Consider the following 26,581-nt stretch of genomic DNA (forward strand, 5'->3'; position numbering starts at 1 on the left):
AAAAATTGTCTGCAAATTTAGGATTACACAGCGTTAAAATTTGCCAAATTTATCAAAGTGATTCATAAAGTTGATAAGTTTGGTTAATATTAGACTGCCTAGTCTAAGTTTGTGGCAGAAATCTTCATCAAAATTTTGTCTAATTTTACAAAATTGACATATTATATGAGTAGCAAAAGAAAAAAAGTAGGACAGATCAAAATGTCCTCAATCTGATGGCCAAAGTAGATTTGCAAACACCATTGTGACCACTAAAGCATCCGACCTATAAAGCATCCACCAGTGCGGACTCAATTCCACAAAAAAAATATGGCAGGATTAGTAAAAGTTGAGGAATTTAGGAATGATATTTTAAAGGAATCAAAACTTTGTATCTGAAGATGGAAGAAAATGCCGTTAATTCTTAGATTCAATATCATGGTAAATAGGATAATGCCAAACAGGGATTTGCGTGTAGCTGTTGTATGGCCCCTAGATTCAGCTTTACCTGTGGACTCTAGGCACCCAAATTTGCCCACTCAGCTTTGCATTTGTCAATTAACACCGATTTCTAGCAAATCCAAATTTTAGGTTTAAATCTCATCATAGTTGTAAAATGAACTTTTTAACGTTGTGGCGCCACATTGATAATCAGCCGGACTAGACCGAGAGGTGTACACTTTCTCTGCGGGAAAAAACCCACAACGTTTTACTGTAGCAGCAAAGTGATTTCTGAATTCCTATTTTTTCCTTGAAGATTTAAATCTGTTTCAGATCTGCAGCGGGTCCGGCTAATTATGTGGTAATTAAATATTAAAAAGCAGGTTTTACGATTATGCTTGGATTCTTTGAGCTAGAAAACAGTGTTAAAGGACAAATGCAAAGCTGTAATTAGTTAGTAGAAGTAAATCCATCTGTCAGGCTCCCTTTAAAAATATAAGTTTTTAATTATGCCGAAAGGAATGAAAGTCTAACAAAAATACAATTTTAATTATTTATTTTCCGAAATTATTCCATCACCCCCCAAAAAATTGTAACATAACATCATGACAGTATGCTAAGATGAAACAATTACAAACTTTCCATTTTAATTCCTATTTTATTTATTTATTTTTTAAGACAGATTCTAATTTTCTGCTTTATAAAAGGGATTTAAGGGCTAATGCTTCTCATTGTGGAGAGTGACAAGCTAAGCCTGGCATGTCAGAGTGAGGAGACTTATTAGCCATGCATGCTCCTCTGGGAAACTACATATACAAATTGTCTCTTCAGAAAGGAAGAGGCCTAGAACTCTTGTGCCACCTATCCATATTGACCCTCTATCGAGCCTTGTCATATGACTTAGGATAAAAGCCAAACTAGGATCTCAATTTGCAGAAACGCTGTTTTGGAGTGTTGCCCTTCATTAGCGCAAAGTATGAGATCTGATTTGGCTAGGTGAGAGACTTTGTACTGGGGTCTAAGGGTAAGTGCACACGCTGCAGAATAGGGTGCGGATTTGGCCGCGCGGATTTTGTAAAATCCGCAGGTCAAAAGACCTGCGGTTTTACCTGCGGATTGGCCTGCGGTTTTGCCCTGCGGTTTTTCCATCTCCTCAACGGAGGAGATGGGAAACCGCAGCGGAATCCGCAGAAAGAATTGACATGTCAATTCTTTCTGCGGTTTTGAAACCGCAGGAAAACCGCGCGGAAAAATCTGCACCGTCTGCACTGCGGTTTTTAATCTCCATAGGATATTATGGTACTGTACACCGCAGCAAAAACTGCTGCGGATTCGCAGCGGCCAAATCCGCTGTGGAACCGCAGCAGAATCCGCAGCGTGTGCACACACCCTATGGGCTTGACTTTCACTCTCCACAAGGAGAAAACATTACCCCTTAGACCCCATTCCGAGTGTTTCTCACCTAGTCAAGTCAGATCTCATACTTTGCACTGATGAGGGGGCAACACCCCCGAAACACCATATCTGGCAATTGAAATTCTGGTTTGGTTTTAATCCTAAGTCATATTGCAAGGTTTGTTAAAGAATCCATATTGACTTTTAGGATCGCTGCTGCTTTATAAAACTAAAGACATAGGTTAGCCACGTCCAGTTCTGAGCAGACAAAGTAAAATTAGCAAAATGCTGTCATTCATTTTTGGCATATTACTATTTTAAAAGTGGAGAAAAAAACTGGAGCATAAAAATTCTTGGACAATTTATTATAGAAAACTGGCATAAATGCAAAAAGTAAAATGTTTTCAGTCTGTATTTTCATTCCATAATTTACCCCCACAAAAAAAACATCTATATATATAGATAGATAGATAGATAGATAGAGAGAGAGAGGGGAGAGGATGCTGCACTGTACACAGTGATCAGAGATGGTGGTCGCCATAGTAAACTTCGAGGATCATGACTTGTATGATCTGGTGACCCAGATGAGGACGCAACCGCAAAAATCCAACGTGACTTTGGTGTAAGGAATGAGGGCTGTGAAGTGTAATGGAGTGAATAATCGTTGTTATCACAGATTGTACACTCACATGCATAAAATGCCAAGAGCGGCGACCCTCAAAGAAAGTCCTGTTCCGGGGACGCAAGAATGTAAAATGGAGCGACTAATTTTAAGCAACACCGTGATGAAAAGTGGAAGAAACCACCACAGGGAGAAGACAGAATCAGTAAGATCACAGCGAGCGAGAAGAGCGACGACGCCATGTGGAGAGAGAGAGAGAGAGAGACAGAGAGAGACAGAGAGTGAGAGAATTTTTGGTCCGGCACCCAGAAAGAATTTTGGGTTAAATGAGTGTCTGGAGGATCCGCCACAGAAAAAAACCTTGCAAGCTCTGTTTTTAAATCTTTGAGGATGGTAACGGACAGGAACTTTTGGTGGATCCGCAAAAAAAACGGATGCAACGGACGGCAATCCGTCACAATCCGCCAATAATGGAAGTCAATGGGGAAAAAACGGATCCTCAAAAGAAAGTTGCGGATCCGTTTTTTTCAAAACCTGGCGGATTGTGACTGATTGTAAAAAACTGAAGTGTGAAAGAGGCCTAACGCATAAGGCTACTTTCACACTTAAGGTTTTCGGCGTCAGGCCGAATCCGGCAAATGTTTAGTAAAACCGGATGTGACGGATCCGGTTTTCTGCCGGATCCGTCTTTTTCTTGACAGACAAAACCGGATCCGTCTCAGCCGTTTTTCTATCCGTTTTTTGACGGATTACGCCGGATCCGGTTTTTAAAATTGACCCTTGTGGCCTTCCGAACGGGATTGGCTACTGGAAAACTATATATAGCATGTTCCTACAGCCCTTCTTTGACAGGTTGTAGAGGAGAAAGTGCAGGTTGGAGAGAAGAGCAAGTTACTGGCGAAGATGGATGTTGTCATTGGAAATATTTTGAAGAATTTGGCGGATTTTATAGCGGAGGTGAATCGTTTGAGGGTGATTGTTCTGGAGAAGGAGAGAGCAAGACAGCAGCGCATCAGGCATCGTAGACTACGTTTGTGGATCCACCCCATCACAGCCAAGAGAATGACGCGTGGGGTCTATTCTACACTCTGCATGGACCTTCGACGAAACCCGGATAAATTTTTTGGATATGTTAGGATGAAAATGGAGAATTTTGATTACTTGGTGGAGCGCATTGCACACCTCATAAGAAAAGCGGACACCTATTGCCGCTTCTCAGTTTCACCCGCAGAGCGTCTGATGGTGACTTTAAGGTAAGCCACATTTATTGGATATGCTCGCATCAGAGCACACTTTCACTGCAATCTTGTTGGTGGTAGTTTGTATCTCCAAGTGTTATAGGTCAGTTTTGGTATGTAATGCTGTGATTTAAAACTAATTTATTGTTTTTTAATTCCCCACAGATTTCTTGCAACTGGAGAATCCCTTTCGTCACTGCATTTCCAGTACAGACTCGGGATTTCCACCATATCTGGAATAGTGAAGTACACATGCCGTGCACTGTGGGACTCCTTAGCTGAAGAGTTTTTACCAGAGCCCACAACAGAGAGGTGGATTGAAATTGCTGACAAGTTTCAACAGATATGTCAGTTTCCCAACTGCTTGGGCGCTGTGGACGGGAAACATATCCGCATTGTAAAGCCAGCTGGATCGGGATCGGAATATTTCAATTACAAGAAATATTTTTCAATTGTCCTCATGGCCATCGCTGACGCGGAATACAAATTTATTGCGGTTGATATTGGGGCCTATGGCCGCTCCAATGACTCAAGTTTTCAAACTGTCTGCCATGGGGCGTAAACTGTATGGAAACACCTTCCAGTTCCCACCACCTAGACCGCTGCCGCAAACATCTGGTCCACCTATGCCATTTGTCTGTGTAGGGGATGAAGCCTTCCAGCTGTCAGAACACCTTTTGAAACCGTACTCTAGCAGAGGATTGACAAGACCAAAACGCATTTTTAATTACCGCCTCACAAGAGCAAGAAGAATGGTTGAATGTACCTTTGGTATTCTGACAGCCAAATGGCGGGTCCTATTGACTGCGATCAACCTCAAGACAGAAACTGTGGACGAGGTGATCAAAGCGTGCGTGGTACTCCACAATTTTGTTATCTGCAAGGAACCCATTTCCATTGAGGACACCTCTGAAGAAACCACCTTGCAAGATTACCATGACATTACCACTAGAAGTTCTGTGACGGTTTCAGTAATGAGGGACAATTTTGCACTATACTTTATGTCACCTCAATCATAGAATCATAGAATCATAGAATGGTAGAGTTGGAAGGGACCTCCTGGGCCATCTGGTCCAACCCCCTGCTCAAAGCAGGATTCGCTAAATCATCCCAGTCAGATGTCTGTCCAGCCTCTGTTTGAAGGCTTCCATTGAAGGAGAACTCACCACTTCTCGTGGCAGCCTGTTCCACTCATTGATCACTCTGTCAAAAAGTTTTTTCTAATATCTAATCTGTGTCTCCTCCCATTCAGTTTCATCCCATTGCTTCTAGTCTTTCCTTGTGCAAATGAGAATAAAGTTGATCCTTCTACAATGTGACAGCCCTTTAGATATTTGTAGACAGCTATTAAGTCTCCTCTCAGTCTTCTCTTTTGCAAACTAAACATTCCCAAATCCTGCAACCTTTCCTCATAAGACAGGGTTTGCAGACCGGTCACCATTCTGGTCGCTCTTTTCTGAACTTGCTCCAGTTTGTTGATGTCTTTTTTAAAATGTGGTGCCCAAAACTGGACACAATATTCCAGATGAGGTCTGACCAAAGAGGAGTAGAGGGAAATAATGACTTCACGTGATCTAGACTGTATGCTTCTGTTAATACATCCTAGAATTGCATTTGCCTTTTTTGCTGCTGCATCACACTGTTGACTCATATTCAGTCTGTGATCTATTAGTATACTCAAGTCTTTTTCACATGTGCTGTCACTTAGCCCTATTCCTCCCATTCTATATATGCTTTTTTCATTTTTATTGCCCAGATGTAGTACTTTGCATTTCTCCCTGTTAAAAACCATTCTGTTAGTTGCTGCCCACTTCTCCAGTTTATTTAAATCTTTTTGAATCCTCTCTCTCTCTCTTCTCTAGTATTAGCTATCCCTCCTAGCTTTGTGTCATCAGCAAATTTAAGCAGTTTACCCTCAAATTCCTTCATCTAAATCGTTGATAAAGATGTTGAACAATACAGGGCCCAGGACAGAGCCCTGTGGTACCCCACTTGAGACATTCTTCCAACTGGATGTGCAGCCATTTACGACCACTCTTTGGGTCCGATCACTAAGCCAGTTATGAATCCACCTAACAGTTGCCTTGTCCATTCCATACTTAGTCATTTTTTCAATAAGGATTGTACGACAGACTTTGTCAAATGCTTTGATGAAGTCAAGATATACTATATCTACAGCATTTCATCTATCCACCCAATCAGTGATACCGTCATAGAAGAGTACAGGGCAGTACAAGGCAGAGTACACTGGCAGGATGACAGAGTGTGAAAGATTTGTGCCCAACCAAACTTGTGTACCTTCTGTACCAACAGTATATACCTTTGCCAACCAAAGTTGGCTATCTTGTCATGGTCTTACTATTTTTAGCTTTAGGCCACAGGTGTGTACCTGGTTGTGTTTTATGCAAAGTATTTCACCTTTTAACAAAAGTTGTGTACATTGTTATGAAATCACCAACAATAAACACAACTTTTTAGGTGAAATACTTTGCTTCAAACACAACCAGGAACACAACTGTGGCAAAAAGCTAAAATTTACCCACAGTTATATATCTAGTTTTGAATACCATTTCACCTTTTAAATACCCTGTATTTAACCTTTTTCGCCGCAGAAAGAAATGACAGACAACCAGTGTAAAATAATTTAACTTTTATTGAAAAATGTTTTTTTTAGTAAACTTTTTTAAAATTTTAATAAACTTGTTTAATAAAGCTTTGAAACCATAAAACTGGTCATTTTTATTTAAATACACACATTATAAATCTGTGTAGTGTGTGGTGGAAATACTGCTGTAGGGGCTGCGGGACACTTCGACACTGGGAGTGTGGAGAGAGGTGAAGGTGTGGAAAAAACTACAGAATGGGTGGACATGTGGGAAGCAGAAGAGGTGGTGGGTGGTGGAGTGGAGGGTTGGGCAGGGACTGTAGGAGCAGATGATCAGGGGGGTGGGGGGCTGATCATGGCTAATGAAATGAATGTTTTTTTCAACAGATTCAACAATAAATGTGCCATGTCAACAGAGGAGAGGGCCGGGGAGAGACGAGCAATATCAACTGGGGGGAGGAAGTCGGAGTCTTTCTTGATCTCCGAAAATGATGTGAGGGAACAGTTTAGTAAGCTGGTCATGGGTAAAGCAGCAGGGCCTGATGGTATCTGTCCACGTGTCCTCAGAGTGTGTGCGAATCAGTTGTGCACTGTCTTCCAGCACCTGTTTAACTGGAGCTTACAATCACAGAGAGTACCAGTTCTATGGAAGACTTCTTGCCTGGTGCCGGTTCCCAAGACTACCTTCCCGAGCTCCCATAATGACTATAGACCGGTGGCCTTAACATCGCATGTGATGAAGTCCTTGGAGAGAATTGTACTTGCCTACTTGTGTCCGAGGGTGTCTGCTTTTACGGACCCCCTTCAGTTTGCGTATCGGCAGAGTCTGGGGGTGGACGATGCTGTAGCGTATCTACTACAAACAGTACATTCCTTTTTGGACAATGATAGAACCACTGTGCGTGCCATGTTCTTCGATTTCTCCAGTGCATTCAACACCTTACAGCCACTATTATTACGTAAAAAGCTGGTTGAAATGGCGGTTGATGAGGGACTAGTGAATTGGATCATTGATTATCTGTCGGACAGGCCACAGTTTGTTAGGTTGGGGGCGGCCGTATCGGATAGTGTGCGGAGTAGTGTTGGAGCCCCTCAGGGAACGGTGCTGTCGCCATTCCTTTTTACGTTATACACAGCTGATTTTCAGTATAAATCAGACCTTTGTCACCTTCAGAAGTACTCTGATGACTCAGTGATAGTCGGAGGTATTGAGAGAGACCGGGGGGAGGAGGAATACAGAAGGGTGGTTTTGGACTTTGTTGACTGGTGCCAGGCTAACCATTTAGAACTCAACGTAAAGAAAACCAGGGAGCTGGTGTTGAGTTATGGAAGGTGCATGAAGGATTGCTTACCTATCACTATTGATGGTCAGGATGTGGAGATGGTGGAGAATTTCAAATATTTGGGGGTTCACCTGGACAGCAAGCTTGATTGGAGGTGCCATATGGAGAAGGTTTGCAAGAAAGGGATGAGTAGACTTTACTTCCTAAGGAAGTTAAGGTCGTTTAATGTGTGTAGCAAAATGCTTGAAATGTTCTACCAATCCATTGTGGCGAGTGCAATCTTTGATGCAATTATATGCTGGGGTAGTAGTGTGCGCACAGCTGACGCGAATAAGCTGAATAAACTTATCAAGAAGGCTAGTGCGGCGGTGGGTCTACAACTCAGGACTTTCGAGGAGGTATTAGAGGATAGAATTACTAAGAAATGCAAGGCTATAATGAGCAACAATACACACCCGCTCTATGAACTGTTTGCGAAGCAAAAGAGCACATTCAGCAAGCGTCTACTCCAACTAATGTGTAAAAAGGAAAGATATAGAAAATCGTTTGTTCCGACAGCTGTGGGGATGTTTAACAAATGTATAAGTGTAAAGCATCCCAAGACTAAATGAAGTTCAAAGTGTATTGGGGGGAATTGGTGAGTTACAAGTACCAGTCTATCCGCATCTGCTGTCCATATAGACTTATTTTGTAAAGTGTGTATTGTTCTTGTAATGTTCTTGATCTTTGTTCTGCTGCTGTAATACTGTAATTTCCTCCGGGATCAATAAAGTTTATCTAATCTAATCTAATCTAATCTAATGTTGATGGCAAGTTGTATGGGGAAGGAGTTTGGTACGGGGCAGGTTGCTGGAAGTGGGGAGATGTCTGGTACGGGGCAGGTTGCTGGAAGTGGGGAGATGTCTGGTACGGGGCAGGTTGCTGGAAGTGGGGAGATGTCTGGTACTGGGGAGGTTGCTGGTACTGGGGAGTTTGCAGGTACTGGGGAGGTTGCTGGTACTGGGGAGGTTGCTGGTACTGGGGAGGTTGCTGGTACTGGGGAGGTTGCTGGTACTGGGGAGGTTGCTGGTGCTAGGGAGGTTGCTGGTGCTGGGGAGGTGGATGGTGCTGGGGAGGTGGATGGTGCTGGGGAGGTGGATGGTGCTGGGGAGGTGGATGGTATGTAATAGGAGGGGGAGGATGGAAAGTGGCTGGAGGGGGTGTAGATGTAATAGGAGGGGGAGGATGGAAAGTGGCTGGAGGGGGTGCAGGTGGAGGAACTACTGTGGTGGGAGGAGGAGGTTGGGAGGTAACTTGCTGGAGAGCAGCGTGGCATGAATGCATTACATGCATCTGCTGGGTAGGAGAGAGCGTTTCCATGAGCTCCACAACAGACCTGAAAAAGGTGTGGTTTGGCAAAGATCTTGCTTCTGAATGCATGGTTTGCAGAAGTGTCTTCACCTCCAGAATGCTGGAGTTGATCTGCTGAAAGCCTGCGGAGATTTGCTCTGACAAGACTTTTAGACAGTTCTGGAAAGATGCATTCAGATGCAAGAACTCTGGCGCATAAGTCTTTTCCTGACCCCTCTGCCGCTGCCGCCCAGTACCCGCAGGTGTACTAGAGGTGGCAGGGGCAGAAGGGTGGGGTAAAGGGAAAGCGATCTCCTCACCAGCAGCTTCATGTAATGTAGGCGGCCACGATGCTCCTGTGCTGGTGGATGGGACAGATGGGTCGAATGTGTGGGAAGGCTGGGAAGGTGCAGATGTACCGGGGTGGTCGAAGTGTCCCTCGGTGCCGGTCTCCTCAGGGATCGCCTCAGAAGGGTCCAATCGTGCAGGCTCCCGAGTGCTGCTCACCGTGCTGTGGAATAAAGAGAAAAAAAACCAATTAAAATAGTGACATGGCATGGCCCTGGCTGAAAAAAAAAAAGTTACATCTAAACATTTTTTTGTCACATGTGGTGTGTAATATTTACCTTCTGGTGAGCATTGTCTCCCGGAGGAACGACAGGGCTCGTGCGTACTTGTATTTGCTCCTGCGTCCTCCAGATCCACTCGGGGCCCGCATCTCTTTATTGAACTCCTTCTTGAAACGATCCCTCACAGACCGCCACCGCTTCACAATTCTCTCCCCTGAAACGAGAAAGGACAAAGTGGTTAGTATACAACATCAGTGTTTCCCAAACTCTAGTCCTCATGGTCCCCAGGGGTCATGTTTTCAGGATTTCCAAAGTAAATAGAAATCCTGAACACATGATCCGTGGAGACCACGAGGACTGGAGTTCGGGAAACACTGGTTTAAATCAAGCAACCGGTACTGTATATACTTACGCTCTTTAATCTGGGCCCGAGCTTCGAGGTCCTCCCAGCGGTCCACAAGGAGCGAACAGATTTCCTCCCAGAGTCGTCGGGTAACGATCAGGTCAGCGTGGCGGCGGTCAGCCATATTCCAGAGCGGCTCCCTTTCTCTGACGAGATCGATGAGGCGGTCCACATCAATCCCTCCATCCTCACCGTCATAGTCGGGAGCACGCTGTGAAGGCTGTTAAAGAAAAAGACAAAAATAACATAATTAGCCTCCACAAAAGAAATGAAATAAAAAGTGCAAAAAAACAAAGCAAAAATATTTATACTTACACGCTGGTGACCGCCGCGTTGCTGTCGCCGACGACCCTGGGAGGCACTGCGAGGACCTCTTGGCCGAGCACCAGATTGGGAAGACTAGAGAAGAAAACAAAAAATGTTATGTCTTTTGATGTAGGCATTTGTTTGCTGTGTGTGGTCTGCAGAACATTGTTTTCTATGTGTTGTGTGTAGTGTGATGTTGTGTTTCTGCGTTTGATGCAAAAAACTTACCAATTGTGAGCCCACTCCAAGTGTCTGTCCACCCCTTCCTTCTTCTTCTGGGAGCTCCTCTTCATCTTGTGATTCCTGTTTTGAAATAAAAGGCAATGAATAGACATATATTACAGAGATGATGGATTTTGGAAATAAAAACTTACCGTCAAACGCTGACGATGCGAGGGAGGGCTCCCAGAAGATGTGCTGTCTTCCTCATGGCCAGACTCCATGGCTGTGGGTGGTGTTTCTGCTGCTGCCATTGCTGCTGCTGCTGCATCTATTGGGCGGCTGTTGAATAAAGAGAAACAAAGGGCCAATGAATATCTTGATATTCCATAGCCCTAGTTTGGAGGAATGGGGGATTTGATAATTACCGTCTCTCATCTGCTGCTGGACTCCCCTCCCGTTGTTCAGCATGCTGCTCCATTTGGGGTGGTGCTGATGGTGCTGCTGCTGCAGATGTCTGCTGCCTTCTCCTGCTCCTGGTTCTTGGCTTGGGTGGCATGTTGGGTGTGACTGAGGGTCCCATTGTCTTGCTTTTATATATGTCCTGTGGGCAGAGCTACTGAGCATGCTCAGACCAAAGAAACCGGATCCGGCGCATTGCGGCGCTCATAGGCTTTCATTGTATGTATCCGGCTTTTTCGACGGATACAAAAAACGTTACAGTCACCGTTTTTTCCAGACGCCGGATCGCGTCACATTGCCGGATCCGGCGAAAATCGGATGAAACGCATGGCCATCCGGCTCGATCCGGCTCTAATGCAAGTCAATGGGGGGGAAACCGGATCCGGCATTGCATTTCGACGGATCCGGTTTTAGTCAAAAGCACCGGATCGCGCCTGAAGCAGAAAACCTGATGTGTGAAAGAGGCCTAAGAAACCCGCCGGTCTCAGCTCAGAAACCGGGGAAACCCTGCAGCGCACAGTGTGTGAGTGGGGGGGGTTCATAAGTCTGTAGTCACACAGTGTGACATCTTCATGTATTTCTAGGCAGCTGTCACGCACGGGTCGAGCGAGCCGCCGGCCAGACCAAGCACTGCTTTCTGATCTCGGACCGATATTATCCCGCCACCTGACTGCGACCATACTGTCAAACTGAATGGCACTGCAGGTCCCAGCCACTCTAATCTAAATGGCCGGAAAGAGCCTGAGCCGTCCAGAGATTCTGCTCTCAACGTCTCTTCGACCACCAGTGCCGCCCGCAGAATGAACACAGCAGGACGTGGGGACAGAGGAAGACGTCGCAGGAGCAGGTCCTGGTGGAGATGTGACAAGGTCTCAGTGGTGGGACCAAGCATCTATTGGACATTTTAGCATATCCCATAAATGTCCCAGATGGGGAATCTCCTTAAGGCTCACGGCCCTATACTACGCATTTGTACAACCACCTAGATATGGGGAAGCCTCATTATAAGGTTCTAAAGTGTCAATCAATGGGCAGAAAACATCAAATGGGGCTCAGGTAGGAGTCGTGCACTTTGGGGTGGATGGGGTCCAATTGTGGGCACTTTTGCTATTTTTGCTGTTTTCTGCATTTGTAAAACTTACATTTTACTTTGCATATTTCGCACCGCTTTATCCTCGTGGATCACACAGCTGCGTAACATACAACCACTTCTCAGGGATTTGCATTCCTACTACTTTAAAAGAAACCCAAATGTAATTAAACAAATGATCAGTAAAGCTTTTAAACGTATAATGAATAACAATGATCCCATCCTTCAGCGAGCACCCAGCCTGCATCACCCACATACACAGGAGAGTATTTATGTGGCATCCTGACACCGTGGAATCTCCCAGACATTGCCGGGGCTTGTTGTAAATCCTATGAGTCAGTCCAATCCGTAAGGCGTCTCCTCTGTGTTTAGAGCAGAAGATAATAGACAATCGGAGTCTTATTATTTATGGAAGAAACAATTGTGCTGGTTGCACAATGTGATACGCGGCGTGAGGACGTGTGTCCCCCAGAACAAGGCCGGATCCAATACAATCGTGAAATGACAAGTGCGACACCGCTGCATCCAACTCAACAGGTGAAATGTGACAGCGGTGACTGCAGTAAAACCGCAGCAATTATGCATCATCCGCCAATCATTTTTTTGCATATTTGATGCTCCACTGACACTCCTTTTTGCAGATTGCCAGAAAAATAAAGATTAGGCATGTTGAATTTTAACATGCCCAATCATGTTTTAATAAGGGGCGAGAACTGTCTGAGAGCATTTACCTTCCATCTGCTTGTTGAGACCACATGCATGCTCATCTGATCTGAGCATGCATATGGATAGGGGGGTTGGAGAGATAGCTGGGAGGGCAACAACTAAGATTTTGGTTCAACAATGAGTCTACACTTTCAGCAAAGTGTATGAGATGTATAGAAATCTCCTTTTGTTTAAAGGGAACATGCAGCCGCACACTCCGGTCCAAGTGCCGGGTACTGATGAGCGAGTTTCTCGCATCACACTCGCAAGCGTGACCACGGCCTAACTCTACGTAAACTGATGTGCGGTTCGTGTTTCAAATCTCCAACAGGTCAATTTCTATTGCGGGTTCGCTGAGTTTTATGTGCAGATTTTCCCCCCAAAATTAAATTAGATGTGGAAAATCTGCAGATAGAAAACGCACATCTGTTTTTAGAGCGTTTCAGCTGTGGAAAAGCAATAAAACCGCATGTAATCTGCATGTGAAGCTTTGTTAAAGCTAAATACCAGGAAGTCTAAAAAAAGCAGCTTTATTTAAAACATGACATACTAAAAGCAGACAAAAAAATGCAGTGAAAAAATGGGATAAAATCATGTAAAAAGACACTCAAAAAAGCCACAAAAAACGGAGGTAAAGCAATTTACTTAGGCTGGTTTGACATTAGCGCTTTTGTGCGCACCCGTGCGCATGCGCACTGCGCACCTATGTTTAACATGACGTGCGCATGGTCTTGCGCACACTTGCGTTTTCGTGCGCATGCGTATTTTTGTCTTTCGCGCCAGGCGCAACATGTTGCATTTTTTGGTCTGCCCTGTCTCGTCAAAAAAACGTATGCACACGCTTGCACACGGAATGCGCAAAAACAACACATTGAAGTCTATGGGAACGCATGCGTGCGCATGGTCTTGCGCACGCTTGCGTTTTTTTGCACATGCGTTTTTGAGGTAAACAAGTCTGGAATGTGGTCTAGACAATGGAAAAAATGTCACACCTAAAAACGCATGCGCATAAAAACGCAAACGCATGCAAAAACGCATAAACGCAAGCAACGCTGCGTTTTTTTGACGCATCAGCGTGCGCATGACACTAAAAAAAGCGCGTTTGTTTTGCGCTTTTCTTTGCGTTTTTTATGCGCACGATGCGCTGTGCAAAAAAACGCTAATGTGAAACTAGCCTTACTAGGTGCAGAAAATCTGCAACATCATGTTTTTCTAAACTTTTCCTATCTAGCAGTCTGTGAAAAACGGGCAGCACAGATGGCATTTCAATAGCTGTCTGATTTTTTACAGGCCCATAGACTTACAATACTGAGTTTGATATGACACTCAGATCAATGCCGGACAAATCTCCGCAATTTTGTGCAGACTGCTCGGTCCGTGAAAACTACGAAGATGTGAACAGCCCCACAGACTTTCATAGGTACGAGTGCTATCCGTGAAAAGCACAGATCGCATTCGTGCGAGCAAATCGGATGTCATTCACACGTTCGTTTTTTTCACGTACAGGGAAAACGAGACAAATTGTATCAGTGATTTTCTTCGGAGTGTCATCCTAATTGGGTTCGATTTTCATCAGTATTCGTATATGAAAAATAACAGTTTCTCCACCTTCTCCTATCTAGCAGTCCATGGACACAGGACCGCGCGTGGATGCCATCCGAGGGCAGTCCGATTTTTTTCACAAGTCTATCGACTTGCATTTGCCATGTGAACAGCCCCATAGACTTTCACATCTATGAGCGATATCGGTGAAAAAATGGACGTGTGAATGAGGTCCAAGAGAGATCACTGCCAGAATGGATTACACAGGCGTGGGGTCCGTGGTTATTCTAGGGTCAGGTCTAAGTGCTAAAATCATTTTATGGTGAGATAAAGGCGTCATGTGCACAGCTTGTGATTTAAAGGCAATAAGTTGGTAGAGTTTTAAGCAGGGCTGTGGAGTCGGAGCTCATTTTGGTGGAGTCGGTATAAATTGGGTACAGTAGTTCAATGTAGAATATGCTGAATATTTTTTCATAGGAATTTGGGAAAGTTATGAAATGTCCTATAAATGGCTGTTCTATTCCTGATCTAAGGCTACATTCACACACAGCGTTTTTGCTGCGTTATTTGAGGATACGTTTCTCAGTTGCAAAAGCAGATCAGCTTTTTAAAAAACCGCATCACCTGAAAGGTTTTAGAGCTCATAGATAAGGTTTTCAATAGCAAAAGCAGATTACAAATCTGCTCTATCCATATCTTATCTGTACCAAAAAGAAAAGAATGAAAGCTGGGCAGCACACAGACTAAAGGGGGTTTTACACTAAGCGATATCGCTAGCAATATCGCTAAAACGTCACTGGTTTTGTGACGTTATAGCGATATTGCTAGCGATATCGCTATGTGTGATACTTACCAGCGACCGGCTCCCCCGCTGTCCATCGCTGATCGCGCGAGAATGTCCGGGTCCATTTCTCGTCGGGCGCTTCCTGCTGAGACTTCCTGCTGTGACGACGAGCGAAGCGTGGAGGCGGGCGGGAGGACGTCAGGATCGCTGTGTGTGAAAGGTGAGTATCGTGCGCTGCGTCGCTGCTGCATCGCTGTGAGATCTTTCTGTATGAAAGCTCACTAGCGATCATTTAGCGATGCACCAGCGATCCTGACCGGATCGGATCGCTGGTGCATCTCTAAATGTAAAAGGGCCTTAACACTCCTTTTTTTAGCACCAGTCAGGTACACCTCATAGCTGCCCAAAAGGACGCCCAGGACAGGCATTGCTCGTCTTCAGTAACACATCAACATCAATTGATAGTTGGAATAAATAGACTGCATTCACCACATCTTAAGGTGCAGGCTTTATTTTCAAGTGTAGGGGTGTGCAGTATAAGGTTCTGCAGCAGCTGAGGTGTGCCGTATGAGATTCTGCGGAACAGTATGAGGTTCTGCCCCCCTCTAGTTTTGATCCTGGCTAAAACCGTTTCTTATAGATATGGCGAACCCTCAGGTAACCCTAATTGAAGGTCAATGGACACAGGTGGCTGAATTGATGGAATTGCTTAATCACCCATTTACCGTGACTAAGAAATTACAAGCTGAGGATTTAACTCCTGGCATTTTCATAAGGGAGTGGAAGAACTTGCTATTTTGCCTGTCCCAAAGAGGAGATTTAATCGCAGATGGCATTTCTGCTTCAATGAAACGGAGAGTGACACAGCTATTGGAAAATAAAATTTTTCTGACAGCTGTTTATGTGGACCCAAGTCATCGTATATTGCTTGATGATTAACAGCTTACTAAAGGAAAAGAAGCTCTGACTGAGGTAGCAGTTAGGATGAGTGGCCTACAGGAGGACTGCCAGGCGCAAGTGCTGCCATATCTTCATCCTCATCAGATGAGGAGTTTGACTTTGACAAGTATTTGGATGACATGGAGCAGGCAAAGCGTTGCTGGAAGGAAAAAGACTTCACTCCGTCTCCTATAGCAAGCAGATTGACCATATTTCAGCAAAATGTTTCACTTGCTCTCAAAGAAATAGAAAAATTCAACCGTTCATCAAAACTGACTGTGCATGAGGCAATTCCTTTATACTTGGAAATTGTTGGAGATGTTGCCCATGTGGTTACGGCTTTCCCTCCAACCCAAGTTAGTGTAGAGAGGTTGTTCTCTGGCCTTAAAATTATTAGGTCAAATTTGAGGTCATCTATGAAGGAGGATCTGATGGAGGCAATTCTATTTCTTAGAACAAATTCATAGACTGCACAAATGTTATTTAGTATGTTTTTGTTGAAAACTGTTTTTTGCCACTTACATAGTTTATTACATAGTGATATATATATATATATATAATCGATATTACATAGTGTATTACATATTTACAATTTATTACAGTTTTGTGTGTTCTAAAGTTGTATTCCAATAAATATATTATGTTCTATCTAAATGTCTTGATTATTGTATCATAAAAAAATGATTAAATGTCTGATGTTCACATTGTACTACAATAAATTTTTCACTTAAATATAAGCAATATATGTTGGAGTCGGAGTCGGTGGAAGGGAAATTGAGGAGTCGGAGTCGCAGGTTTGGCTTACCGACTCCACAGCCCTGGTTTTAAGGTAATGACCGATCTAAAAAAAAAAAAAGCGACATCTATTAAATCATTTTTTGCTTATTGCGCTAGAGGATCCTCAAATCACAGATTGGGGTGATGTAAACTCTATCCCTCATACACAGATTAGATTTATATTGGCAATGATGGGTTTGGCTGACAATCTAATGTGTACGTGAGTCGGACAATTCGACCAAGATGGCTTCGGGTTACACAAATGTCAGCCAGCTATCTAATGCGTATGGCCGGCTTTTACCTGGCATCCAGCTGGAAAGGACAGTGCAGCCCTGGACTACCATGCTGGAAATGCTGAGCAAGCACATCGCATGTACACAGCCTGCTGATAATAATCATTACCTATATACATACACACACAAGCATAGCTTCCCAGGTCATGCTCACATTGTCGGAGCCGATTTGTCTGACCTTTGCTCTCCACGCCATCTATATCATCAGTAAACACATTACAGCAGGGTTCGGAGACCTCAGCAGTAACAGCTGATGAACATTCACTTACAATATTCAGTGCTGTGAATCACCCTGAATGCGGTGGCCCCATCATATGGGACAAGGATCAGGGAGACCCTTCTTCTGCATAGGTGGTGTGTGGTACTCTGAGAATATACCAGAAATGGAAAGTGACCACATTACTATCTACGTCAACACAGAATTTAATTTTTCACCTAAAATTGAGCGTCCTTTCAAACTGGCAATGATGGCACCCTTGTGCTAACCAAGGGACTGCAATCTATGCAGCAACCAGAGGTCTGCAGGAGTCCCGGGTGTTTACTGCATAAAGAATGACGTCTCATGTATTTACAATCTGCAGAACTACGGGTCCCGGACGCTCGGCGCCCGCAGAACTACGGGTCCCGGACGCTCGGAGCCCGCAGAACTACGGGTCCCGGACGCTCGGAGCCCGCAGAACTACGGGTCCCGGACGCTCAGTGACCGCAGAACTACGGGTCCCGGACGCTCGGAGCCCGCAGAATTACAGGTCCCGGACGCTCGGCGCCCGCAGATCTACGGGTCCCGGACGCTCGGCGCCCGCAGATCTACGGGTCCCGGACGCTCGGCGCCCGCAGAACTACGGGTCCCGGACGCTCGGCGCCCGCAGAACTACGGGTCCCGGACGCTCGGCGCCCGCAGAACTACGGGTCCCGGACGCTCGGCGCCCGCAGAACTACGGGTCCCGGACGCTCGGCGCCCGCAGAACTACGGGTCCCGGACGCTCGGCGCCTGGTGAACTAGAAGTCCCATGATCAATTCAGAAGTGTGCAAAGTCTCCTGGCACTTGTAGTTCTACAGGAATATGGGGCTGGTCTAATAGTTTTGCTTACAGGCTGAGATGCCAAGTGTAGCCCCGGGCCTGACACACGGATGAGTCACGGCCCAGTGTAGGGTGAGGCCCTGTCCTCAGCATCCTCCCTGCCTGCGCGGCCACTGCTATACCCGGGTATAAATGGTCTGGGCGGGTGTGGAAACACTCAGGTTCTGATGTGACATTTCCACTGGCTTGTGGCTATTATTGTTAATAAAGTTCTAACAAACAAAAAAAAACTTGCACTCGGGAAAGGCGCGCACTGGCGGAGTCGGGCAGCCAGGCTGAAGCGCGGCCCAGCAGCGTCCTCCGCAGCTCTCCTCGTGTACACGCCATGCCGGAAAACCGCTCTATGTTCTATCCAGTCACATTCCACCTCTATCCAATAAAAGACGGCGGCCATTGTGTGCGTTATTCGTGGTTAATAAAGATTGAAAAAAAAATAAGTTGTTGCTAGGGAAACGTTCGCGCTCCCGGCAAAGGAGAGGTACCGCGGGGACGCGCAGCGCGGCGGGGCCCAGTGTAGATGTAGAGGAAGTGTGAGAGGCCGGGCCGCCTATGTCTCACCTCTGGGCGCCTGTCGTCTCCGGTCCGCCGCTCGGGTCGGGGGTGCGGGTGCTGCTGCTGCGCCTTGCTCGGGTGACTCCCCCTCTTCTTCCTCCTCCTCCCTCTGTGTCCGGGGCCGCGTCCCTGTGATGGGCTGGGCCTGACAGGAACGTGTGAGTAACCCGCGGCCTTCGGATAGGGCTTCCAGCAGGTGCCCATTGATAAAGCGCGCCTCCTGCTCTGACAGTAGCTGTGGACGGGATCGCATAGGAGCGAGCGATTCACCACCGATCTGGGATCTCCAAAGAGGTTGGAACCGACCTGGGCTGGATCTCCTGGGGTCTCTGTTCTCACAGGGATCAGGCGGGATTTACTGTCATCAGAAAGGATCTACTGCCCAAATATCAGGGAGGATATAGTCCTTTATCATCGGAGGGATCAATCAGGATCTGCTCATATCTGTCATCAGATCAAAAAGGATCTATTGGTGAAGAAGCCGAGGGATTAACAGGATCGTCTCTTCTATCACAAGGGACTGAAAAGGATCTGCTGCCCTAATAAAAGATCTGCTGCCCCCAGAAAGGATCTACTGCCCTAATATCAGGGAGGATATAGTCCTTTTTCATCGGAAGGATCTGCTCATATCTGTCATCAGATCAAGGAGGATCTATTGGTGTAGATGCCAAGGGATTAACAGAATCGACTTTTCTATCACAAGGGATTGAAAAGGATCTGCTGTTCTCAGAAAGGATCTACTGCCCTATTAGCAGAGTTATTGGGGAGGATATACCGGATTCCCCAGTTGATCACCCCCCTCGCTTTCCTGTCATTAGGTGGGGCATGAAGCCAGCAGCCCCCCGCTGAGGCGTCCACTCTTCTCCAGGGCTGCGGTTTGAGGTTTGGGGGGGGAAGCAGCTACCCAGAAAAAAAACAGAGGAAATGTCTTTCTTTAACTTTCGTAAGATCTTTAAGCTCGGCGGGGACAAAAAGAAGAAGCAATACGAACACGTGAAGAGGGATCAGAACCCCGAGGAGTTCTGGGAGATCATCGGGGAGCTGGGCGACGGGGCCTTCGGAAAAGTTTATAAGGTGAGTGAAGATCGGGGTCGGAGGGGAGGTGGGATCGATTCAGTGGGGTCATCTGTGTACGGCGGGAAGCAACCTGATAATTCAGGTCGTTCCTGTTCGGCAGATTTACCCTACAGAATCGCCTCTCGAGAGTCTAGAAATCCCAGTTTGAGACAAAACCAGTCTACAGCTGTACTGGTAAATGCTCCGTCCAGAAGGATCTGCCTGGAAGGTGGAGTATGTTGCATTTTGGGCCGGTTGTTGGCTCTTTTTTTGGGAGTTACATTTCTGCGGTTTCTATAAACGCGAGCCCTTGTGAGGTGGAATAGATGGGATCTCTTAGGCTCTTTATTTCTGTGGGTCAGGGATCCCAGAGTCAGGAAGTGAACCCTACAAGGAAAATATTGACCCTGGGATTGTTTGGCCACATTGTATCTCCTTGTATGAGATCGCTTCAGCCCTCTGGGATGTGAGAAAACAGTAGAAATAATCGGTTCTACAAACTTTCTGTTGGGTTGGATTAGACCAGATGCTGCAGTGTGGGGACATTTTCAAGTCTTTATCGGGGGACCTGGATCCACCCTACAGTTTGCTGAACCCAAAGTGGATCACCGTAGGGATCTCTGGTTACTGAGTAGCTCAGGGGATCCATGGAAGGTCCTGTGTCTTACCCTGTGATCAGGAATTGTCTTCCCTCCCCAAATAAACTAAAAGACCTCCAGCACTAATGAACTCTTGTGGTTGGTTTACTTTTGGTAGATGCAATTTGATCAGACTGACATTGAGTGATATATTGTATGTGTGCAACTAATAAGCCACACCCCCCTCTACACCTTAGCCCCTCCTCTTTTGTAGCAAAATGGGCAGGGCAAGTGTCATGTGCAAAAAAAATTAAATGGCCCAGCTGTTGGCTATGCGTGAAATATGGAGTTCGTCATCGCCGTGGCTTGTCAGGAGGGCTCCCGCAGGAGAGGGGGCCGTCGGGCTTTGGCGATGACTGGGGTCAATACCACTGTCAGGTCTCCCATCAGGCTGCAGAGGAGATTTGACAGCTGTTTGCTCAGTATGGCTGCCACCCTTAGTCCTGTGTAGATCACACACTGGCGGGAGCCCGAGAGGCATCAGAGTGTTAATGTCCGGCTCCTCTGAGGGTTATTGACTTGGACAAGTGTTAGTTGTTCTATATGTCTTTCCATAATGAGTGAGACGATCTCGCCCTTCTTCCTCCTGACGCCCCGGTGCCCCAATCATACGCCCCAGACGGTATTGGGATTCGGCTCTCTGTGATAACACGTTCAAGATCTTGTTTGCAAAAAGTTCCATATAAAAGGGTCTTAGCACTTTGGGGGGGATACATGAATATATTGTGACTACTGGAAAACCTTTACTTAATAGAAATATTACCTACAATGGGGGCAAATGAGGGGTCTTATTTGGAGACTAAGGCCGCGATTCAGCAAGCAGTTCACGCCAAGATGTTGGGATTTTTACTCCCATCCACCCCGGCCTGCTCCGCTGACTTTTAGAAAAGTGCTGGGGCTGCCGGCCTCACACATTCATTGCCGTTTCCTCCAGCCCCTGGAGCCAGCAGTTGTTAGGGGTCCACGCCTTATAGTGAATTAGGCCTAGAGTGGAGCGAAGTTTTCAATATTCGGTTCGGATTATCATCGCTGGAGAATACTGTTTTTGGAATATTTGCCGAGCACCATTGGAGTCAATGGGAGTAGAAATGAGCAAATATGTTCGTAAATGATCGTCAAAAATAAATTCAGCGCCAATATGGCAAATTCGGATTCGGCGATCGTTTCCAAACATATTTGCTCATCTCTATTAGGCCATGGTCAGACTTGCGAGAAACTCGGACAAGTCTCGCACGTCAATGCCCGGCACTCGGATCGGAGTGTGTGGCTGCATAGAAATACATGCAGCTGAACGCTCCAGTCCGAGTGCCGGGTATAGACGTGCGAGACTTGTCCGAGTTTCTTGCAAGTCTGACCCCGGCCTTAGGCACATCTTCCTCCAGCACTCCACCAGTCTTAATTATTTAGGGCCTAAGAGCAGGTCTGGCTTCTGGACCGATCATCTGTTATTGCAAGAGGAAATTTAATAAGGCAAGGTTCCAGGGGAGTAACTTAAGTGGGTGCATCCAGAGCTTCGGGGGCCTAAAAAGTCTTTTTTTTATTTGAAGAAGACCTGACACTCTAAATCTATAAGCTTTCAAAAGTATTCCTCTCCTGCTAATGAAACGGTGATTAGCAGCCGAATAAGTGACACATTGCTGTAGTCAGGGTGTCTGCCCCTTAAATCATGCTGCTCGCAGATTAGATTGGGGGGGGAAACCTGGTGGCAGATTCAAGCAATTCAAATATACGTGTGATATGTTGGTCCTTTAGACATTTTCTATATATTATTATGCATTTACGGTATATAGCGCCATTTATTCCATGGCAAAATATAAACGAGTATAATAAACATGTGCAAGACAAGGGACACACAAGTACATAAGGAGAGGGGACCCTGCCCGCGAGGGCTCACAGTCTACAGGGATGGGTGAGGATACAGTAGGAGAGGGTAGAGCAGGTCATGCTGTGGTTCAGTAGACCGAGGATCATTGCAGGCTGTAGGCTTGTCGGAACAGGTGGGTCTTCAGGTTCTTTGTGAAGGTTTCCGTTGATGGTGAGAGTCTGATGTGTTGCGGCAGAGAGTTCCAGAGTATGGGGGAAGCACGGGAGAAGTCTTGTATGCGGTTGTGGGAAGAAGAGATAAGGGGGGAGTAGAGAAGGAGATCTTGAGAGGATCGAAGGTTGCGTGCAGGTAGGTGCCTAGAGACCATGTCACAGATGTATGGAGGAGACAGGTTGTGGATGGCTTTGTATGTCATGGTTAGGGTTTTGAATTGGAGCCTCTGGGCAATAGGAAGCCAGTGAAGGGCCTTGCATAGGGGGGAGGCTGGGGAATAGCGGGGAGACAGGTGGATTAGTCGGGCAGCGGAGTGTAGGATGGACTGGAGCGGAGCCAGAGTGCTAGAGGGGAGGCCAGAGAGTAGGAGGTTGCAGTAGTCGAGGCGGGAGATGATAAGGGCATGCACTAGTGTTTTTGTGGTTGAGGAATGAGCGGATCCGGGAAATATTTTTGAGTTTGAGGCGGCAGGAGGAGGCAAGGGCTTGGATATGTGGTTTGAAAGAGAGCGCAGAGTCGAGGATCACCCCAAGGCACTGAGCGTGCGGGACTGGGGAAAGAGAGCAGCAATTGACATTGATGGATAGGTCTGGTGGAGGGGTAGAGTGAGATGGGGGAAAGATGATGAATTCTGTTTTGTCCATGTTCAGTTTGAGAAAGCGAGCAGAGAAGAAGGCTGAGATAGCAGACAGACATTGTGGGATTTCAATATATATATATATATATATATATATATATATATATATATATATATATATTATGGATTGTACCATGAAAAATCGCATCCATATGTGTTAAGAAAAGCCGCACAATGTGAGGAGCGACCGCCATCCCTAGGGTCACTATAGCACGCGTTGCCCTTCAGTCACTGCTCGTGCATCCATCTATTACATTTAGGAGTGGTCTATTACCTGTGCACTATGGAGAGGGCCCCAAATACCAATACTAGACCCGTGATAGTTGGGAGCACTATTGGAGGTGGCATCTTCTGGGCATCCTAATACATGGACGTGTGTGGCGCTTTGCCCTAATGGAAGCTTCTCTATACAGCCGCTCTCTGCTCATAAAGGAGAGACCGGATGGGATAGCGGCCCACACCAGGGGGACTGTACCCTGAAAGGCTTTTTTTTAAGTCTACCCGGTCCCCAGTTGTTTCACCTAGAGACTCATTGACCTGATTGATGGGGTTGGTGCCATTTGATCATCTCGCAATAACTTTCTACTGTAGCGATCAAAGGGTTAAACAGCTTGTACACCACAGAATGCGGGGAGGTGGACTCCCTTGTAAAATACCATCCGAAATTGAAAGCGGGCACCGGTGGATTTTAAGGGGTTAGAAAGGGTTTTGTGTGGGTTATTTACTAGATACAATTTAGCTTCCGGGATGATATCCCCCACAGTAGTTTGCCGCCGTAGGCGTGGGATCAGCTTTCTGCAGAGGAAATGCCATCCCTCCCAGACTTCAGCGCCCCCCATACTGTGCACCCGCAGCTGATTTCCTTGCCTTGGGAGGCTGCATTTCCTGAGCCGCTGCCCCTGGCACAGTATTCAGTAGAGCAGCTTGCAGGGGGGCTAGTGAAAGTGTTGTTCTTCTTGTGGGAAAGTCACAGAAAGAAACCAAATCCCCCACTAGAGACGGCAGGGAAAGATTGATCTGCTCCACAGCCCCCCCACCCCCTGCTTCCTTTTCACCTCTGCCTGCCAGGAGCCTCTATAGTTTCAGTCATTCAGTCTCCTGGCAGGAGTTCACTGCCTGCAGCCGCCAGGTGATTGTCTGGAGCTGATCAGTTCATGTGCTTCATCATCACATGGAGGCGGCGGGAACAGCAGAAAGTCACTGGAAGATATCAGAAGGGGGCGTCCTGTGAGTGATCCCATGATCAAGCTGCTGATCGGATGTAGGGGGATTATAAGCAATTGTCTAACGCAGCAGTGCTATAAATCTGGACTTAACTGTGGATACATTTCCCCAGATATTCACCTGCATATAGAAAATCCTCGTGGGAGATGAGACTAAGTCATGAGATCTCAATTTTACCCTGTGAATTAGGCCACAAACAACGCAGTCCGAAGCAGATCCTGATCACGTGAACGTGACCTGGAAAGAACAATAAGACGCCACTCAGAGGGGTTTTCTGGCTTTGGAAATCTCTTCACCGCAGAGTTTATGTTAAAGGGAATCGTCAGCAGGTTTTTGCTATGGAATTCGAGTGCAGCATGATGTAGGGGCTGAGACCCTGAGTCCAGTGATGTGTCACTTACTGGACTTGGTGCAGTTTGGATAAAAACCCCTGTGTTCTCTGCTGTGGATATATCAGTGCTCTGAATGCTGAGCTGTGTGTAACCCCGCCCACACCACTGATTGGCAGCTTCCTGTCTATATTGTGAGCAAGCTGCCAATTGGTGGTGGGGGCGGGGTCACACAGATTAGCTGGACTGCCTGGCACAAGACACCTAGTCCTGAACTGATGATTTCCTGCTGATAAAACACTGATTGTATTAACACAGCCTAATAAGTGATACATATCTGGAATCAGGGTCTCTGCCCCATACATTATGCTGTTCTCAGATTTAATAGCAAAAACCTGCTGACAGATTCCCTTTAAAAGAAGAAACAAATTGTGTTTTGCTTGCCTACCCCAGGGCCAGCACTGAGCCTTCACCCCTGCACCAGACGTCTGATATTGTCTAAAGCTGTAAAGCACAGCCAGAAAACCCCTTTAAGTCAGCTACATGGCCTTGAGTATGAGGGACCCTGAATTACCTTACTCCCCTCTTATACACCCTTCTGCATCTGAGCCTTTCATGATCTGTATTGTGGCTTATGTAACACATGCACAGCAGAGCAAGAGAAGAACAAAGGGCATGTGGCAGTCTGGTCCGTGTAGTACATGTGCGCTCCATTATGTCTTTGCCGCCGTAGCACGTTCTCCTTTGATTCCCTCCGTGTACGCGCGCCCACTCTAGATCCATTATAGGATGTGCAAGCGTTAATTAAAGGGAAGCTACAGGGGACACAAATGTTTCCTATAGTAAGAAATGACTAAAGGTTCCGTCCTAGCGATTCATTTCTCCCAGAGCGGTAGAAGCCCCCAGTAATATTTCTAGTGGCCCCATAAGAGCAGGTGATGTCAGATATGGTCGTCCAGTGGGTGAATAATGGCCACTTAAAGATCTGTAGCATAGGGCGAGTTATAGCCTTGCGTCTTGGTTAGGGAGCGGAGCACAATGGTTAAGTGAAGTGTCACTTGTGGGCTCCTCACCTGACCCCTTTCCCTATAAAGAACAACGAGGATCTTGAGCCCCCTTTTCTACTTAAATGACCACAGTGAGGAGGCTTTTTTTTTTTTTTTGATCAGTGCTGTATGTCAGAACGAGGGATCTTGCGCTCGTCCGCGTTATGTGGTCATCTGTAAGGGATCTAAATGGGGCAGTGGTTCAGCTTATGCTCCTTCAGTTCTGTGGTCCGCCGCGCGCTCCAGGGCTGTGGAGTCAGCCAAACCTCCGACTCCTCAATTTCCATGACTCCGACTCCACGACTCCGAGTCCACAGCCCCGGCGCGCTCCCTCAGTTCCATTCAATCTTCTCCACACTATAGTCATGTAGATAGCAGAAAGGGTGGGCTTGTAGTGATTCTGGGGGGTCCCAGTGTTGCGCCCAACAGTTGTGAAACATTTCTCACCTATCCTCTTGTAATGTGACTCTGATTATCATGCCCTAAAACAAGAATATGAAAGCCGCAAGCCCCGTCAATTGTTTTCCGTGAAAAGAGCAATGATTTTGCATTTCGGATGTCTGTTTCTTCTATCCCGTGTCTGGGTCTCCTTATTACTTCTGTGACTGACCTACTCTCATGTGAGGGGGTCCTTCACACTCGTGGTGACCGGATGGCGGCTGGCTTCATACTGTGCATGGAAAGCTTTTAGGTTTGGGGTGGGCTTTGTTAATGGAAGGGGGATGCTGTCCCATCACCGGTGGTTGTGAGGTTCCTGTTTACTTTCCGTCTGTCCTGCTTCTTGTTAATATGTGACAGGACATGTACAATGGATCGGAGTGCAGAGGTTGCTGAGGGATATCCAGGCCAGATCGAGATTCTTCTATTAGGATATCAGGTAATTGGCATTTAAGGGGCAATCACAGATCATGGTTCATAGTATGATCCTGCCAAGTGGCAAGTGCCGTATTGAATGAACTGAACCATAAGGAAGAGATCCCAAGTAAATGAAGGTTATTGTTACTTCTAATAAGATTCATAGTGTTCTCCAATGAGACTGTTATGCGTCTCAGCTTGAA

General features: G+C 46.2%; 2 protein-coding genes across 5 annotated transcripts in view; one reads left to right on the plus strand and one right to left on the minus strand.

Moving 5' to 3' along the window:
- Positions 1-18,698, minus strand: part of STN1 (STN1 subunit of CST complex) — a 56,264-nt gene extending 37,566 nt beyond the window's left edge. Inside the window, exon 1 of one of the 3 annotated variants that reach the window (XM_073546496.1) lies at positions 18,562-18,698. Coding sequence is in view for 1 of the 3 variants with exons in the window: in XM_073546495.1 (XP_073402596.1) it covers positions 18,239-18,330 (92 nt within the window). In the remaining 2 variants the exon portion in view is untranslated. Of the gene's footprint in view, positions 1-18,238; positions 18,384-18,561 lie in introns of those variants that run through there. The other 2 variants (XM_073546495.1, XM_073546497.1) reach the window with 2 other exon arrangements.
- Positions 18,699-19,297: 599 nt separating this feature from the next.
- Positions 19,298-26,581, plus strand: part of SLK (STE20 like kinase) — a 68,373-nt gene continuing 61,089 nt past the window's right edge. For both annotated transcript variants that reach the window (XM_073546493.1, XM_073546494.1), the window contains exon 1: positions 19,298-19,629. In XM_073546493.1, the coding sequence (XP_073402594.1) occupies positions 19,480-19,629 (150 nt within the window). In that variant the 5' untranslated portion in view covers positions 19,298-19,479. The remainder of the gene's footprint in view (positions 19,630-26,581) is intronic.

The sequence above is a fragment of the Dendrobates tinctorius genome, unplaced genomic scaffold (genome assembly GCF_039654945.1).
Source record: "Dendrobates tinctorius isolate UK_male_01 unplaced genomic scaffold, ASM3965494v1 ptg000147l, whole genome shotgun sequence".
NCBI lineage: Eukaryota > Metazoa > Chordata > Amphibia > Anura > Dendrobatidae > Dendrobates > Dendrobates tinctorius.